This window comes from Cyprinodon tularosa, unplaced genomic scaffold, assembly GCF_016077235.1.
Source record: "Cyprinodon tularosa strain WSP-4 unplaced genomic scaffold, ASM1607723v1 ctg146, whole genome shotgun sequence".
NCBI lineage: Eukaryota > Metazoa > Chordata > Actinopteri > Cyprinodontiformes > Cyprinodontidae > Cyprinodon > Cyprinodon tularosa.
Window position 1 is genome coordinate 691,645 of NW_024038287.1, and position 14,005 is coordinate 705,649.

General features: G+C 36.9%; 2 protein-coding genes across 2 annotated transcripts; both read right to left on the reverse strand.

Annotated features, from left to right (window-relative positions):
- Window positions 1-2,738: 2,738 nt before the first annotated feature.
- On the reverse strand, window positions 2,739-5,627 carry LOC119779370 (CDGSH iron-sulfur domain-containing protein 3, mitochondrial-like). Its single transcript, XM_038279004.1, has 3 exons — window positions 5,427-5,627; window positions 3,336-3,452; window positions 2,739-3,248 (listed from the first exon to the last, which is right to left on the reverse strand). Exons 1-3 carry the CDS (start codon window positions 5,511-5,513, stop codon window positions 3,066-3,068), a joined length of 387 nt encoding a protein of 128 aa, XP_038134932.1. The 5' UTR covers window positions 5,514-5,627; the 3' UTR covers window positions 2,739-3,065.
- Window positions 5,628-10,203: 4,576 nt separating this feature from the next.
- Window positions 10,204-13,226, reverse strand: LOC119779368 (CDGSH iron-sulfur domain-containing protein 3, mitochondrial-like). The gene is made up of 3 exons (XM_038279000.1): window positions 13,003-13,226; window positions 11,252-11,368; window positions 10,204-10,480 (listed from the first exon to the last, which is right to left on the reverse strand). Exons 1-3 carry the CDS (start codon window positions 13,084-13,086, stop codon window positions 10,292-10,294), a joined length of 390 nt encoding a protein of 129 aa, XP_038134928.1. The 5' UTR covers window positions 13,087-13,226; the 3' UTR covers window positions 10,204-10,291.
- Between the last annotated feature and the right edge of the window lie 779 nt (window positions 13,227-14,005).

Sequence of the window (14,005 nt, forward strand, 5' to 3'; positions counted from 1 at the left end):
ATGCTCATTCCATACAGTATGTTACTCTACTGACTGAACCATGATCTCCCAACTCTCCCTCAAACCTGATTTTGGAGTCCACTCTTCGTCACTGTCACTCTCTTCAAGCTCACTGTCAGAAGGAATGTGTGAATCTTATATCATCCACACAGTAAAATTTAACTCATTTATGCACATTTCTGTAGCACGTTGCTTTTTGAACACACTTCTTGTCAGAAAGGTGGAAATAAATGATAAATATCTTGGATTTGTAGCAAATAACAAGGTTTGAGAATCCCCATGTATTTCAGAAGGTTAACTCATAAACCAGGTTTTACTCAGTCTAATATAATTGAAACCAGTCTTACCGACACACCCTGATGTGTACAAGTTTCACACGTTGAACTGTTTTCAAACAAGGGTGTAGAGTTCAGAGGAAATCCTCCTTCATTCCATCCAGTTTATGTCATACGTCCGGCCTAACGTCAGCGAAAGAATCCCACAGAACAATCCTGCCACCACCATGACTAATAGTTGGTTCAGTGTTCTCTGATCCTAAAGGCTGAGTCACTGCAGCCAAACAGGTCAACCTCGATTTTGTCCAATCATCGTTTTAACTCGGAAAGCATTTGGATCTCTTTACTGAGTATAGATACCAGTGTGTTTCCTGCCTCTGAAGATCTTTCATCTTTGAAATAAACAGTTTTGCTCAGGAAGAGTTTTCATCTTGTGCCACTTTAAGGCCCACAGCATGATTCTTCGTAGCATCATCTTTCCTGGCTCCAAAACACCTCAGCAGCCTGTGTCAATCTGCAAATCCTCATCATTGACTTTCCAAATTTGACAGCACAAATCTAAAGTTTGCTTCCAAACTATTTTTTTAAATGCAACCTAAGAGGAACTATTAAAGGTATAGTGGAGGATTCTCGCAAATTTTTGAAAAGAAATGCCTTCTCCAATTAAAAAAAAATAATAATAATTCATCGCTCATACAAGCTTACTTCCCATGCATATAGCCATGCTTTAACCTGTTTGTGTGATGCTAACCATGTGTGGATGAGACACGCCTGTAAATAAACATTTCTGCATCTAATTGTTGTTTTTCTTTTTAGAGATAACTGTGTGCTATATATAGTGAGAATTTCCAATTTTAAATGGTATAAATTAAAATATATTTTTTTCTGAAGCTTAAATCATTTGGTTGAGAGACATTAGATGATTTCCAGCTGTGATTTCTTTTGCTAATTAAAAGCACCTCGAAATCTAATCAAGACAGACAGTAGCCCACTTTAAAGAGCCTCCTTTTTAGTCCTGCTTGTCACCAAAGCATTTATTCCACACAATGGATATGAAACAGAAAGACACTGACTCTATTATCTAAAATGCACTACCTAGGTGGGGGATAGTTTAATAGTTCTACACCGAGGTTTTCCCCTGCTTTGATTGGGACAGCTTATTTAGAAATCCTGCAGTATGGTAATGTCCATTTCTGTTGCTATGGTTTCCTATTTTCCTCGCTCCTCTTATTCTCATGCAGCTTAATGATGTTTTCGAGTCTGTCATTACCTTTGGCATCTTGGGCTCTGTCATCTGCCTCACATATGAACTTCTGCTAGAGTATGACTCCATCAAACAGCCTGAAAATGGCATTGAAATGCAAAGTGGGAATTTATGACTCCTGGAATATCCTAATAACCTTCCTTCCAGCCCTTTAGGATCAAACAATATTGAGCCCAGAGATACTGGGTTACATATTTATTCCTAGTTTTAATGGATCATGAGGTGATTTGAAGGTTTCTGTACTTTTCTACACTCCTACATGATTTTGTCATAGTATTCTCTCAAGATGCCCTTAAATGACTTCCTGTTCTGAATCCCTATACCTGAATGAGATTCTGCTTATCCTCTGCAGCCATAACAGCTTCAGCTCTTCTGTCAGCCCTTAATACAACTTTATTTACTGAAATTCTTTAAACAAGTTTACAGAAGTGGACAGAAATTTCCTGTTTTTGAGATCAATAAATATTTTTTTGATTTGAAGGGTTTTAGTGAGGTCAGGTGCAGATGATGGACTTCTGAAGGTGTTTTGTTTGTATTTAGCTCAGTCAGCTGTGTTTATGAGCCACTCATATTTTTCTATACCAAATTCCCTCATCTATGATGTTATATGCTATGCTTTGTGTAATCGTGCTCAGTCATGTTAACCAAAACTGAAATAACCTGAAATTTAAATGCTTAATGCTTCTATTATGAAGCATTAAGAGTTCATTTCAATGGAGGAAATCGGCCGAACTCACCTCCTGAAAGCAGCCCCACAGCATGAACCCATCTGCAGCCCCGGGAGTCAAGTGCTGCTCTACCAGCAACCACCAAGGCTGCATAATGTCAGCCTTCTATGCAACAGATCAGACACGGGACCCCATCTGTTTTAGCTGTCTACGCGGCTTCTTAAGGTGGTCTGAAAGCCACAAAGTGAGATCTGTAGCTACGGGCTGAACGTGAAGTCGGTGACCTCTGTGCATGATGAGTTGCTGTCGCCCCCAGTAACTTTCAATACAACTAATGCATTGGAGCCTCTAGTAATGAGATGATTTCATGACAACAGTGACCTTCGGTTCATTGTTGTCTATTAAAAATATATCCCCATCACTTATACTGATTTTTTTTTTTTTTTGCCAAAACTATATTCAGTCTGTTAGTTGTGCATTTTTGAGAGCAGAAAAGCAACGATTCACCAACAGCTTTAAGAAAACAACAGATTTTAGAGGTATGGTAACTTTATTTATGTTGGATTTATTTTATTATTCCCCTATTTTCATCATAATTAGGCGTAAAATCACACCATCATCAAAAAATTTAAAGGCCCCCCTTGCTGGGGTTTTTCCGGTCCTGTTCGGTCTCACTTTTCAGCGGTAGCAGATTGCCTTTTAGTAAACAGGCAACATGTCCCAATGATTGTGGTGTTTGGCTGAAACTGATGTCCTCCTGAGTTTAAAAAAATAATCGCATAAACAGGAAAGCCCCTCGGGGCAGTTTTCCCTGCATGCGTCTCCCACTGAGTCAGTTCTCAGGGCGGACCACCTTCATCAGTCTGTGTATTCATGCAGCGGAGCAGATGCAATGAAGTCCTGCTTGTGTGTGCCATCACAGTAAGGTGGGTTGTTGGTGTGCTTGCATCCACACAGCCAGACTGTGGAGTCTTTCTCTGGAACAAAGCGGATTGGAGTCATTCCTTGTCCTCTGGTTTTGTGGGATCCATCACAGAACGGCTTGAAAACAAGGAGATTAAGAAAAAAGTTCAAAAACTTTGATCATTTTTGGAGGGTTTGCACTTTTTTTAAAAGTCATTCTCTCACCTGTTTTCTGCTGTGTCCACAGCTGCACCATGAGTACCGTTTTCCTCCAACAAGCTCCACTTTTAAGGGCTTCTTAGATGGAATGACTGGTTCAGGAGGGGCGGTAGAGAGGCCAAACTGACAATCCAAAGAAAGGAAATAAATACACAACGAAAAAAATCAATATTGGATTGTAAAAGCGTCTTCTGTTTGCAGAAGTCAGTTCCCACTTTATCCCCTTCTAAAATATCTGCCCTGCAGGATGCCTGAAATGAGTCTTATTTTTCATTATTTTAAACTTTGGCGTATTATTCTTTTTTTTTTTGCAATAAATGCTTTAGTTATTAAATCATCAAAAAACAAAAATCACAAACAGGATGTGCATAGAAAGCAAAACTTAAATGTCATGAAATGTTTTCCATGTCTTACTTTTTCAAACTGAAAAGAAATCTGATTGGATCCCATCTTCCTTCGATGTTTGTTTGGTTTTAAAAAAAATCCTTCTTCAGATATTTGACCTTTCTGTATTACTTTTATCCAAGTTTAAACCCTTTTAATAGGGAAAAAAGGTTGTTGACGATGAAAAAAATATTTCAGTGACAACACACCAGTTTGCTATTTAACCTTGAGAAAAGAATACAATGAGATATAAACCATTTGATTGCACCTCTGACTGTCTGCGACCCTGTCCTGCTGGAGGGTGGACCTCATTCCTATTAAAACCTTTAACAGGTTCCAGAATTGCCTATTTTGCTTCTTTATCTTCCCATCACTTCTGAGCATTTCCTTGTCTCTGCTGAAGATAATCATCCTGACAGCATGATCTATCGATCTATCTATCTATCTATCTATCTATCTATCTATCTATCTATCTATCTATCTATCTATCTATCTATCTATCTATCTATCTATCTATCTATATACACACAAACACACACACACACACACACACACACACACATATATATATACACACACACACACACACACACACGTTCTGTACTTGTGTTAGTGTAATGACAATAAAAACAGCTTACAAAAAAAAAAACTGTAAACGTTTTTTTTATTCTTTGTCCACAGGATAGACAGCGCGCTCTGCTGGTGGAAAGTAAAAATACAGTAATCTGTTTTCTGCCTTTCTGCCTTCTTTTTGATTCAATAGCAAAAAGCTAGTTTATAGTTTTTACGTTTAGTAATTTTTTAAATCAAATTCAGCTGAGGACCAAATCTGTAGAAGGAAGAGAAAACAAGTGTATGTTCCTCCATCCATCCATCCATCCATCCATCCATCCATCCATCCATCCATCCATCCATCCATCCATCCATCCATATTTGAAGACATGTAGCTGTAGTATAAATTGAAATGAATATAATTACTTTGGAATCATAAGGGTGACATCTTCAAATACACTTGTTTTATTTCTCAGATACAAAAAATATGCTCAGAACATTTTGCCTTTTTTATACCAGTAAAATGAAAGCTTTATTAAACTTTATCTTCCATGGACTATTTCTAAAATTATTTTGATAGAGGCGGCTTGCAACGTTCAAATATGTATACAATAACTAAACTTTATCTCAAATGCTTTCCTTGTAAAATAGTAAAAATATGATGTTTTTCATTATGCTTTTATTGTAAATCTGTAAAAATATTATTTGTTCTTGCTTTTGTTATCTAAAGGCATTTAAAATGTCTGATTACATTTTTTAAACAATCAAAACAAACAAGCAAACAAAAATTAAACTGAACTATTATTTATTTTTCCATAACTGTAGTGCTGTTTTCACGAAACTTATTTTTTTGTTGTTCTTGTTTCTCTAAAGGACAACTAATATTCCCACTCTTGAATAAAATCCTGCTCCACCCAACTTTAGTAATTAAAGCTTGAAAAAAAGCTTTAAACTCACAGAATGATTCTGCCTTACACAAAGATAATATACAGGAAACTAATGATTTGATTGGTTATTGGTATTGTGTAGTTCACTGACATCATTGACCATCATCAAGTACTAATAAGAACACTCGCAGGAAGCATTATCTTAGCTATTTTGTCATTTAGGACAGCAGTCTTTATACAAAAAAAAAAGCAAAGCCGAATTATGTAATTGTACCTTTGGAGCCGCCGTAGCTCCTGTCCGCGGCTGTCTGAAGGTTAGACTTATCCACGTGGGCTGGAACTTGGTGAGAAGGCCGATCATGTTGTCAGAAAAAGCTCATGAGTCAGATAAAAAGCAATCACCATCGGACAAGAAGGGCAAAATCAAAACAGCGTCGATTAAACGTCGTGTAGAAAGCACTGAGCTGATTGGAGGAGAGTGGAGCTCGGGAATCACGTGTCACTTTCTCAACCAATCAGAAGCCAGGTGTCAGGTGAGCGTCTTGCCTTTAAAGAAACATGTTTGTTATTGAAACCTCTGCAACCTGTATTGAATAATCGGATTATTATGAAAAAAAATCCTTCTCTTTCAAGGCTTTAAGGTGTGTAAGATACTTAAAGTACTGATAACTGAAAAAAAATATATATATAAAATACAAATATATATATTATATATGTATATATACTCACCGACCACTTTATTAGGTACACCTGTCCAACTGCTCGTTAACACTTAATTTCTAAGCAGCCAATCACATGGCGGCAACTCAGTGCATTTAGGCATGTAGACATGGTCAAGACAATCTCCTGCAGTTCAAACCGAGCATCAGTATGGGGAAGAAAGGTGATTTGAGTGACTTTGAACGTGGCATGATTGTTGGTGCCAGAAGGGCTGGTCTGAGTATTTCAGAAACTGCTGATCTACTGGGATTTTCACGCACAACCATCTCTAGGGTTTACAGAGAATGGTCCGAAAAAGAAAAAACATCCAGTGAGCGGTAATGCTGTGGGCGGAAATGCCTTGTTGATGCCAGAGGTCAGAGGAGAATGGCCAGACTGGTTCGAGCTGATAGAAGGGCAACAGTTACTCAAATAACCACCCGTTACAACCAAGGTGGGCAGAAGAGCATCTCTGAACGCACAGTACGTGGAACTTTGAGGCAGATGGGCTACAGCAGCAGCTACACACCGGGTGCCACTCCTTTCAGCTAAGAACAGGAAACTGAGGCTACAATTTGCACAAGCTCATCGAAATTGGACAATAGAAGATTGGAAAAACGTTGCCTGGTCTGATGAGTCTCGATTTCTGCTGCGACATTCAGATGGTAGGGTCAGAATTTGGCGTCTACAACATGAAAGCATGGATCCATCCTGCCTTGTATCAACGGTTCAGGCTGGTGGTGGTGGTGTCATGGTGTGGGGAATATTTTCTTGGCACTCTTTGGGCCCCTTGGTACCAATTGAGCATCGTTGCAACGCCACAGCCTACCTGAGTATTGTTGCTGACCATGTCCATCCCTTTATGACCACAGTGTACCCAACTTCTGATGGCTACTTTCAGCAGGATAATGCGCCATGTCATAAAGCTGGAATCATCTCAGACTGGTTTCTTGAACATGACAATGAGTTCACTGTACTCAAATGGCCTCCACAGTCACCAGATCTCAATCCAATAGAGCATCTTTGGGATGTGGTGGAACGGGAGATTCGCATCATGGATGTGCAGCCGACAAATCTGCGGCAACTGTGTGATGCCATCATGTCAATATGGACCAAACTCCCTGAGGAATGCTTCCAGCACCTTGTTGAATCTATGCCACGAAGAATTGAGGCAGTTCTGAAGGCAAAAGGGGGTCCAACCCGTTACTAGCATGGGGTACCTAATAAAGTGGCCGGTGAGTGTGTGTGTGTATATATATATATATATATATATATATATATATATATATATATATATATATTAGACATCTTGATTATCTTGAATATTACAATGATGAGTGTGATGACTGTATTTAACCTGTCCAGGGTCTAGCAGGCCTCTCACCAGTGCTGGAGATAAGCACCAGAACCACCGTGCCCCTGGCGGATAGATGGTATTTTAAAAATAATGAATAGAGGGCTACACTGGAACATATAGCCAATATATAAAACTCAATATATCAATACAGCATGAACCTCCTGTGTGTACAATATATTAACTTTTTGCATGATGCAAAGTTTAATTATTTTGGCATGATGAATTTCTCTTCGAAAGAAAGCTGGATGTTTGAAGAAACCTTCATGAGGAATCTCAAATCTGGTTACAGCTCATGTAGATTATGTTAGAGTTTGTTTAAATAAATGACTCATGAGAGGCAGGGTAGGGCCATGCAGAAGTTTACATTCTATTTAAAGCTGATTTAATATTCCATATTTTCAGAGATTGATCACATAATTCTTATATCTTATAGTGAAGTGCTTCCTATTTGTTTCCAACCATTTCATGTTCATCTGCTATGTCTTATTAGATAGATTGATTGTTCCTTAAGTGTCCAACTTTATATTGTGTAATATTCTCTAATGTCTTGTAATAGTAGGATGTGAGTTCATTATTATATCTCATAATTCCTCATATTCCTCTATTAGTGACAGTATTTCTGATCCCGCTGTATCATTTTGACCGGGAGATGTAGCATTATATAAACAACTAGCCGGAGGCGAGAGCTGACAGTTCTTCTGCAACTTGATAAATGTTTTATGTATGTAGATATGTACTGGTGTCAAATGTCTAGATCTAATCGGTAACATATGGGGAAAAAAATCTTAAAGAAAGTTATTTCCATGAAGAGAGTTCACAGGATGGAAGCACTGAAGTGCACAGACATTAAAATTCAGAAAGCATCATTGATGCGGACATATTTTCTATTATTCATGTTTACCAGAAAAACAATTAAAGAAAATCTTACCAAGTTCATTTGGATGTTTTCTATATTCTAACTGCTTAGACCCTTATATTTTAATGAAAAGGAGGAATCAGAAACTAAATTGTTTATTCCAACACCTTTTCCACCCCAAACCTTTAATATATCTGAAAGAAAATATTATTACATATTTGCTATAAATATAATTAGGTCTTATTTAACTTTTTTCTTTCTGTCAAGAATTTTTTTATATGATTAAACTCTTAGACAGATGGAAATAAATGCAACCCTTGCATGAACATTTTTAGATTTTCTGTCTAATTAGCGCTCAGGTTTAGTTCTACACAACTGAACTTCCCGGGTAACATGAGAAAACACAAAAACTTACACTTGCTGTACCCTTTTCAAAGATAAAATCATGAATTCTGGAAAAAAAAAAAAAAAAACACAGGTTTCAAAAGTATTCATGTTTATTATTCAAGTAGAAGTATAAATCTTCTGTTTGAAAAGTTTTTTAGTATCAACTTAAGCTTTTTACTCAAGTAAAAGTGTAAAAGCACCAATTTTAAAACTACCTAATGTATAAAAGTAAAAGTAAGTCTGAAAAAAAAATGTTAAAATGCTTTACTCCATTACCCTGTTAGAAGAACATTTTACTACAATTCTGGAAGATAACTTTTATAACTAATCTTAACAGTTTCAAATCTAACTTTGCATCTTGAAAATGTATTTATCTGTATGTGGCGAACAACAAGTTGGTGCAGTACCGAATCCAAACACATAGAATTAATTGTCTGTAAGAAACAAATTATTTTGATGTTTTTTTTATTGTTTTTTTTTTTTTATACCAACTGGCCATTATAAAAATTAGCTTAAATGTAATAAAACTAACAAGTCTATATTTAAGAATGTAAGAAGTAGAAAGAAGAGATAAATGCAAAAAAAAAAAAAAAAAAAATGAATAGAATAGAATAGAAGTAAAGGGATGTCTTAAAAAATTATTACTCCAGTAAAGTATAGATAGTTAAAATTTCTATGTAAGTAAGGACACCTCTGGAAAAAACAGATGAGATACCAGCAGCTACTCTTACATCCTCCAGTGCTTCCTTTGTTGTTATGGATCGACTGTGGGGCTCAACAGTTTTTGGATTTGCCACAGCTATGTGTCCCTGCTTAAACCATAATACTGCAATCAGATGGTTTAAGACGAAGTGCTGCTAGTTAAATTCCAGCCCATTTTTGGACTGACCCATTGCTGTAATAATATAATCAAAAATCTATTCATCATTAAAGATTCAGTATGTTAAATGTTCAATTTACCAAATGATAATCTAATCAGAGGATTTAGGTCAAAATTTCCAGAATTTCCCAACAATTTTATGGTTGTTTGATTTAATATTTCTTTTGAAAAAAAAAATCAGTTTATAATGAATTACTTAAAGGTATAGTGGAGGATTTTTGCGAATAAAAAAAAAAAAGCACAACCCTGTACCCGCTCCTGGGAGGGAACACCTATTAAATATCTGTGAGAGCATGCACAAACAAAATGACAAATAAATCTTTCTAAATTTAAGTCTTTTCCTGCATATTTATTTCTTGAATCTTGCACATATCTGGTATGCTACTTGTTTCTCCATAAAATATAAATCAAAAGTTGCCCTGGCCGTTTTTTGGGACTCAAGGTTGAAATAATCTGCCAATGGAATTAGTATTTTGGCCCTCAATAAGGGAATTAGATATACCGCACTTCAAATAAGATAATGGATATATTTTCTTATTTTAATTTAAAGAACATGTATTCCACTGGCGGTTTGTTTTACTGAGCTACAAAATCAAGTGCAAATACACTTATTTAAAGAAAATGTTACTCATTTGTTTGCTTTTTGCAGTGTTTTACTTACAACAGCATAATAAACGACAATGTATTTCATGTATTGATTATTCTTTGAATTGAATTGAACATTTATATAAATGTACAATTCCTCATACTCTGCTTTTCTGGTGAATATAAGACGTCCCTTGGTGCCCAGCAAGAACAGATAAAATATTTTAAACTTATTATCCTTTTTTATGTTCTGTAGAACGAGGCTATGGGGGGGAAAAATAACTGAATAAAGACAGGCAGCATTTTTTATTTTATCAAATATTATTTACCAGTGACACAATGTCAGACAGCATGATTGTGCTGAGGTAAAGCAGATCATTTAAACAGACGTTTTACATACTTCACCGTATCCCTAATGATAACCTTGAAGTGCGATCCATCGCAGTACGGGGAGCTTTTGGTTTGCTTACAGGCACAGAGCATCACCGCCTTGTCTTTGTCGGAGGTAAAAAGGAGAGGAGATATATTTGGTGCTTTTGATCGGTGAGCTCCGTCGCAGAAAGGCTGAAAAGCAAGATAATAAAAAAAGGCTAAATTAATGTATTTTCCTTGCCAGGGCTGTGTATTCTTCAGCTACTACATAGAAATTCCCATACATGCAGTGGAAAAGCTATCTACTAGTGTGCAGAATTTACAAGCATGAAATATAGATTCATACAAAAAAACTAAAGTGCTTGAAGAACTGGAAATAATCCTATTGATGCCACTTTAACCAAGAAAAGAGGATTTTTTTTGTCTTTTGTTGAAATGCGTTTTTGTAGAGTTCAGTTTGACAGACATCAGCATGAACAGGCTTTCATAAACCACCACCAGCAAACCATGAACCAAAAATGCTCCTGATATATGAAATAAATTCAGAATAAATATGCAAATCCCTTTGTGTGTTGTGGCCTGTGGCTTACTGAAGGGTGCATATTCACCCCTGATTAGATGACTTAAAGATAATTCAAAAGAATTCCAGGCATACGTTTTAAACCTGCAGTCTTAGTGGGATTGAATGTTCATGTCTCAGACTGTATTATTGTTAGTGATATGGAACGCTGCATACTTTGTTAGTTCATAGCTCAAATCCTTCCCTAAATGCATTTTTTAAAGACACCGGGACTTGAAAGAGCAGAGCAAGAACCAGCTCTAGGGACAGTGGTTCAACTTCAGAGCTAGATAGATGTAGAGCACATCGATGTGTGATAGAGTTGATTTTATAAAGGTGGGGGAGCTGAGAGCTCTGGAAGTGCTTCGGCCTAAAAAGAACCAAGCTCAGCGTTCCTGTCTCACCTGTCTCTTGCTGTGCCCACAAGCACACCAGGCATAGCGTTTCCCAGCAGACAGCTTCACCCTGTATGGGAGCCTGGCAGCGGGGACAGGCTGAGTGGACTGTAGGCTCCTCTGGACCTGGAGGAAAAGACAGCAGATATCCTGGTCACAATTCCTTTTAAAACCTCTAAATCTGTGTTCCAGTGCGGAGCCATGAGGAGGAGCTATGATGGTGGGAGCATTGATTACCCTGACTGTTCATGGTTGGACACTTTCTTTATGTCACACTAAAGGGGACAGGTAGGTTATGATTTGGAGGAGGAGAGATAGGTGACAAAAACACAGTCATAATGAGAAATGTAAAACACTATTTCGGATTCACTTCATTTAATTTGATTCTACAGAGAGAATTAGAGCCAATGAAAAAGTTAAAAGATTTAAAAAATCTATTTCAGTTTATTATGGGAAAAAAGTCAGAATTCTGACTTTTTTTGACATATACAGAAGCAGACAGCGGTTGTGTCCCTCAGATACTTTTTCACTGTGGTTTTCCCGAGAAAACTAGTACATTTTCTCATTATCTAAATATAACGAATGCCATTTCTTTTTTGTTATAATGAGATGATTGGTGTGGGTTAAGACTGATTACATCCTTCAATAACAGCGGAGAGGATTTATAGGTATAAATCATGGCAGTCTGTGTGTTATTCTGTAAATAATCCTGTGTTTAACATTTAGGTAATGAGACAACGTCATTGGTTTGAGGATTTGCTTCCACTTCTGATTCATAAGCAATTAGACCTATGCTCCAGGTGTTTTCTAAAAAAAAAAGCCCTGGTGTTACAACTAAGTCCAGATTAAAGATTTTCATTGAAAAACAGTCAAATTTGTTTCTACTGTATTCCATGCAAGCCAATCATCCACCATGACTTGATAATGAGTGAAAAGAAAAAGGAAATTTAAAAAAATGATTGTTTGTGCACGTGCATTGTGGGAATCTAGGGCTGTTGGTCAGCCTCATTTATTACTCATACAGGTTAATCATCTCGTTATTTGAGAGATCAATAACTGTTTTCTCGTGATAACGAGACGATGATCTTGTTATCTTGAGAAAACAATGGTTTAATTGTTAAGATATGGTAGTTATGTCGTTATCTTGAGAAGGCCAAGGGAAAAAAAAAACTTGACTACAACCGCTCTGGGCTTCCGTAATATTATACTGAAATAACATAAAAAAATTAGTTAACATTTTTTCACTTTTTCAGTGACCCTAATCCTTTCCCGTAGTTTTCCAATATGTTCTGCAGTAAAAAGACATATTTCTCTGTTTGTTTCAGTTGATTTTTGTTGTATATAGTCTGGATTCAAATGTTTCCATGAAAAAGAGAACAACATATAAAATGTTTTCATGTTTCAAATGACAATTACCAGACCTTTAAACATGGGAGGGTGTTATACAAAAAGCCACTGTTTAATAATGTAGTTTTATTTGCATAAGACTTGCAAACATTAATATATCTAAAGTTTTTTTTTTCTCAGGAAACACCTGGATGTCAAAGTTTCCCTGCAGGATTGACTCCCGCACATGTTCAGCAGGTTTTTATCTAAAGTGGTGCCAAAGGTGAAGGGAGAGAGGAAGGGAGCGCCCTTTTCATAGAAAAAACAAACCGTGTTAACACCAAAAAGACAGCATTTAACTGTAATTTACACGAATAATGATTCTGACACAGAGGGTCACAGAAAACCCAGAGACGTGCTGTAGAAGGACTCACTGAGAAGGAAGAGGAAACAGATGAAGGCAGAGGAGGAGGTCGTCTCAAGGTCCCCGCTACACAGATCAGCCGGGCTGTGTTCATCCTGGCGAACTTATCAGCTGGTAAAAATCTCCTTTTTGATCTTGTTTTTCAGTAGCAGAGAGACGCTTTGTTGAAACTGAGAGCTCTTGGGTAGAAGTTCAGGTCAGACTCCTCCTCCTCTGCCTTCCTGCTCCTCCTCTTCCTCCACTGCCTCATTCATTTCATTGACAGCCTTATTGTGCGGTTTACACCCACTAAAAACGATTGCATGGAGTGATCTGATTTTTTAAATCATTACTTGGTATTCATTGGTTCTTGCTTAGCAGATGACTGACTACTAATCTGGCAATACTATTTTATTAGTTTCTCCATGGATTTAAAATCAATTTTATTTATTTAGCACCAACACATGTCTTCACAAGACAGTTAAATCACATCATACAGTCAGATGGGTTTAAAGATTGAGTCTATGATTGCATAGACTCATTGACTGACAGCAATCCCTCACATGTGGCATACATGCAGCGATAGTGGACAGGAATAACTCACTTTTAACAGGAAGAAACCTCCATTAAAACCAGGCTTAGTGTGAGCAGCTTCTGCCAGGCAGACTGGGGGTTTAAGGAGAGAGAGAAATAGACAAACCAAGTAAACACAGAATGAAGATGAATGATGGAAAGTGGTATTTATATCCTCCAGCAGTTTAAGCACATAGCATCATTACTAGAGATAACATACTATAACCTGAGCCATTCTAACTGCAAGCTTCCTAAAAAGTAGACAAGGTGTCTGGCTTATAAACACATTGGTTTAAGGTTCTGTTGTCTAGCCACTTTTATTTTGCTTTAAGTATACTGATTCACTCTCTAATCTAACCTCAAGTTTAAAACACTAAGTGAAACCTTGTTTTCAGAGGGAAATCTTTTTTAATTTTATTTTGTAGATTTAATAGTCCAAGGCAGCAGAGACAAAAATCCAT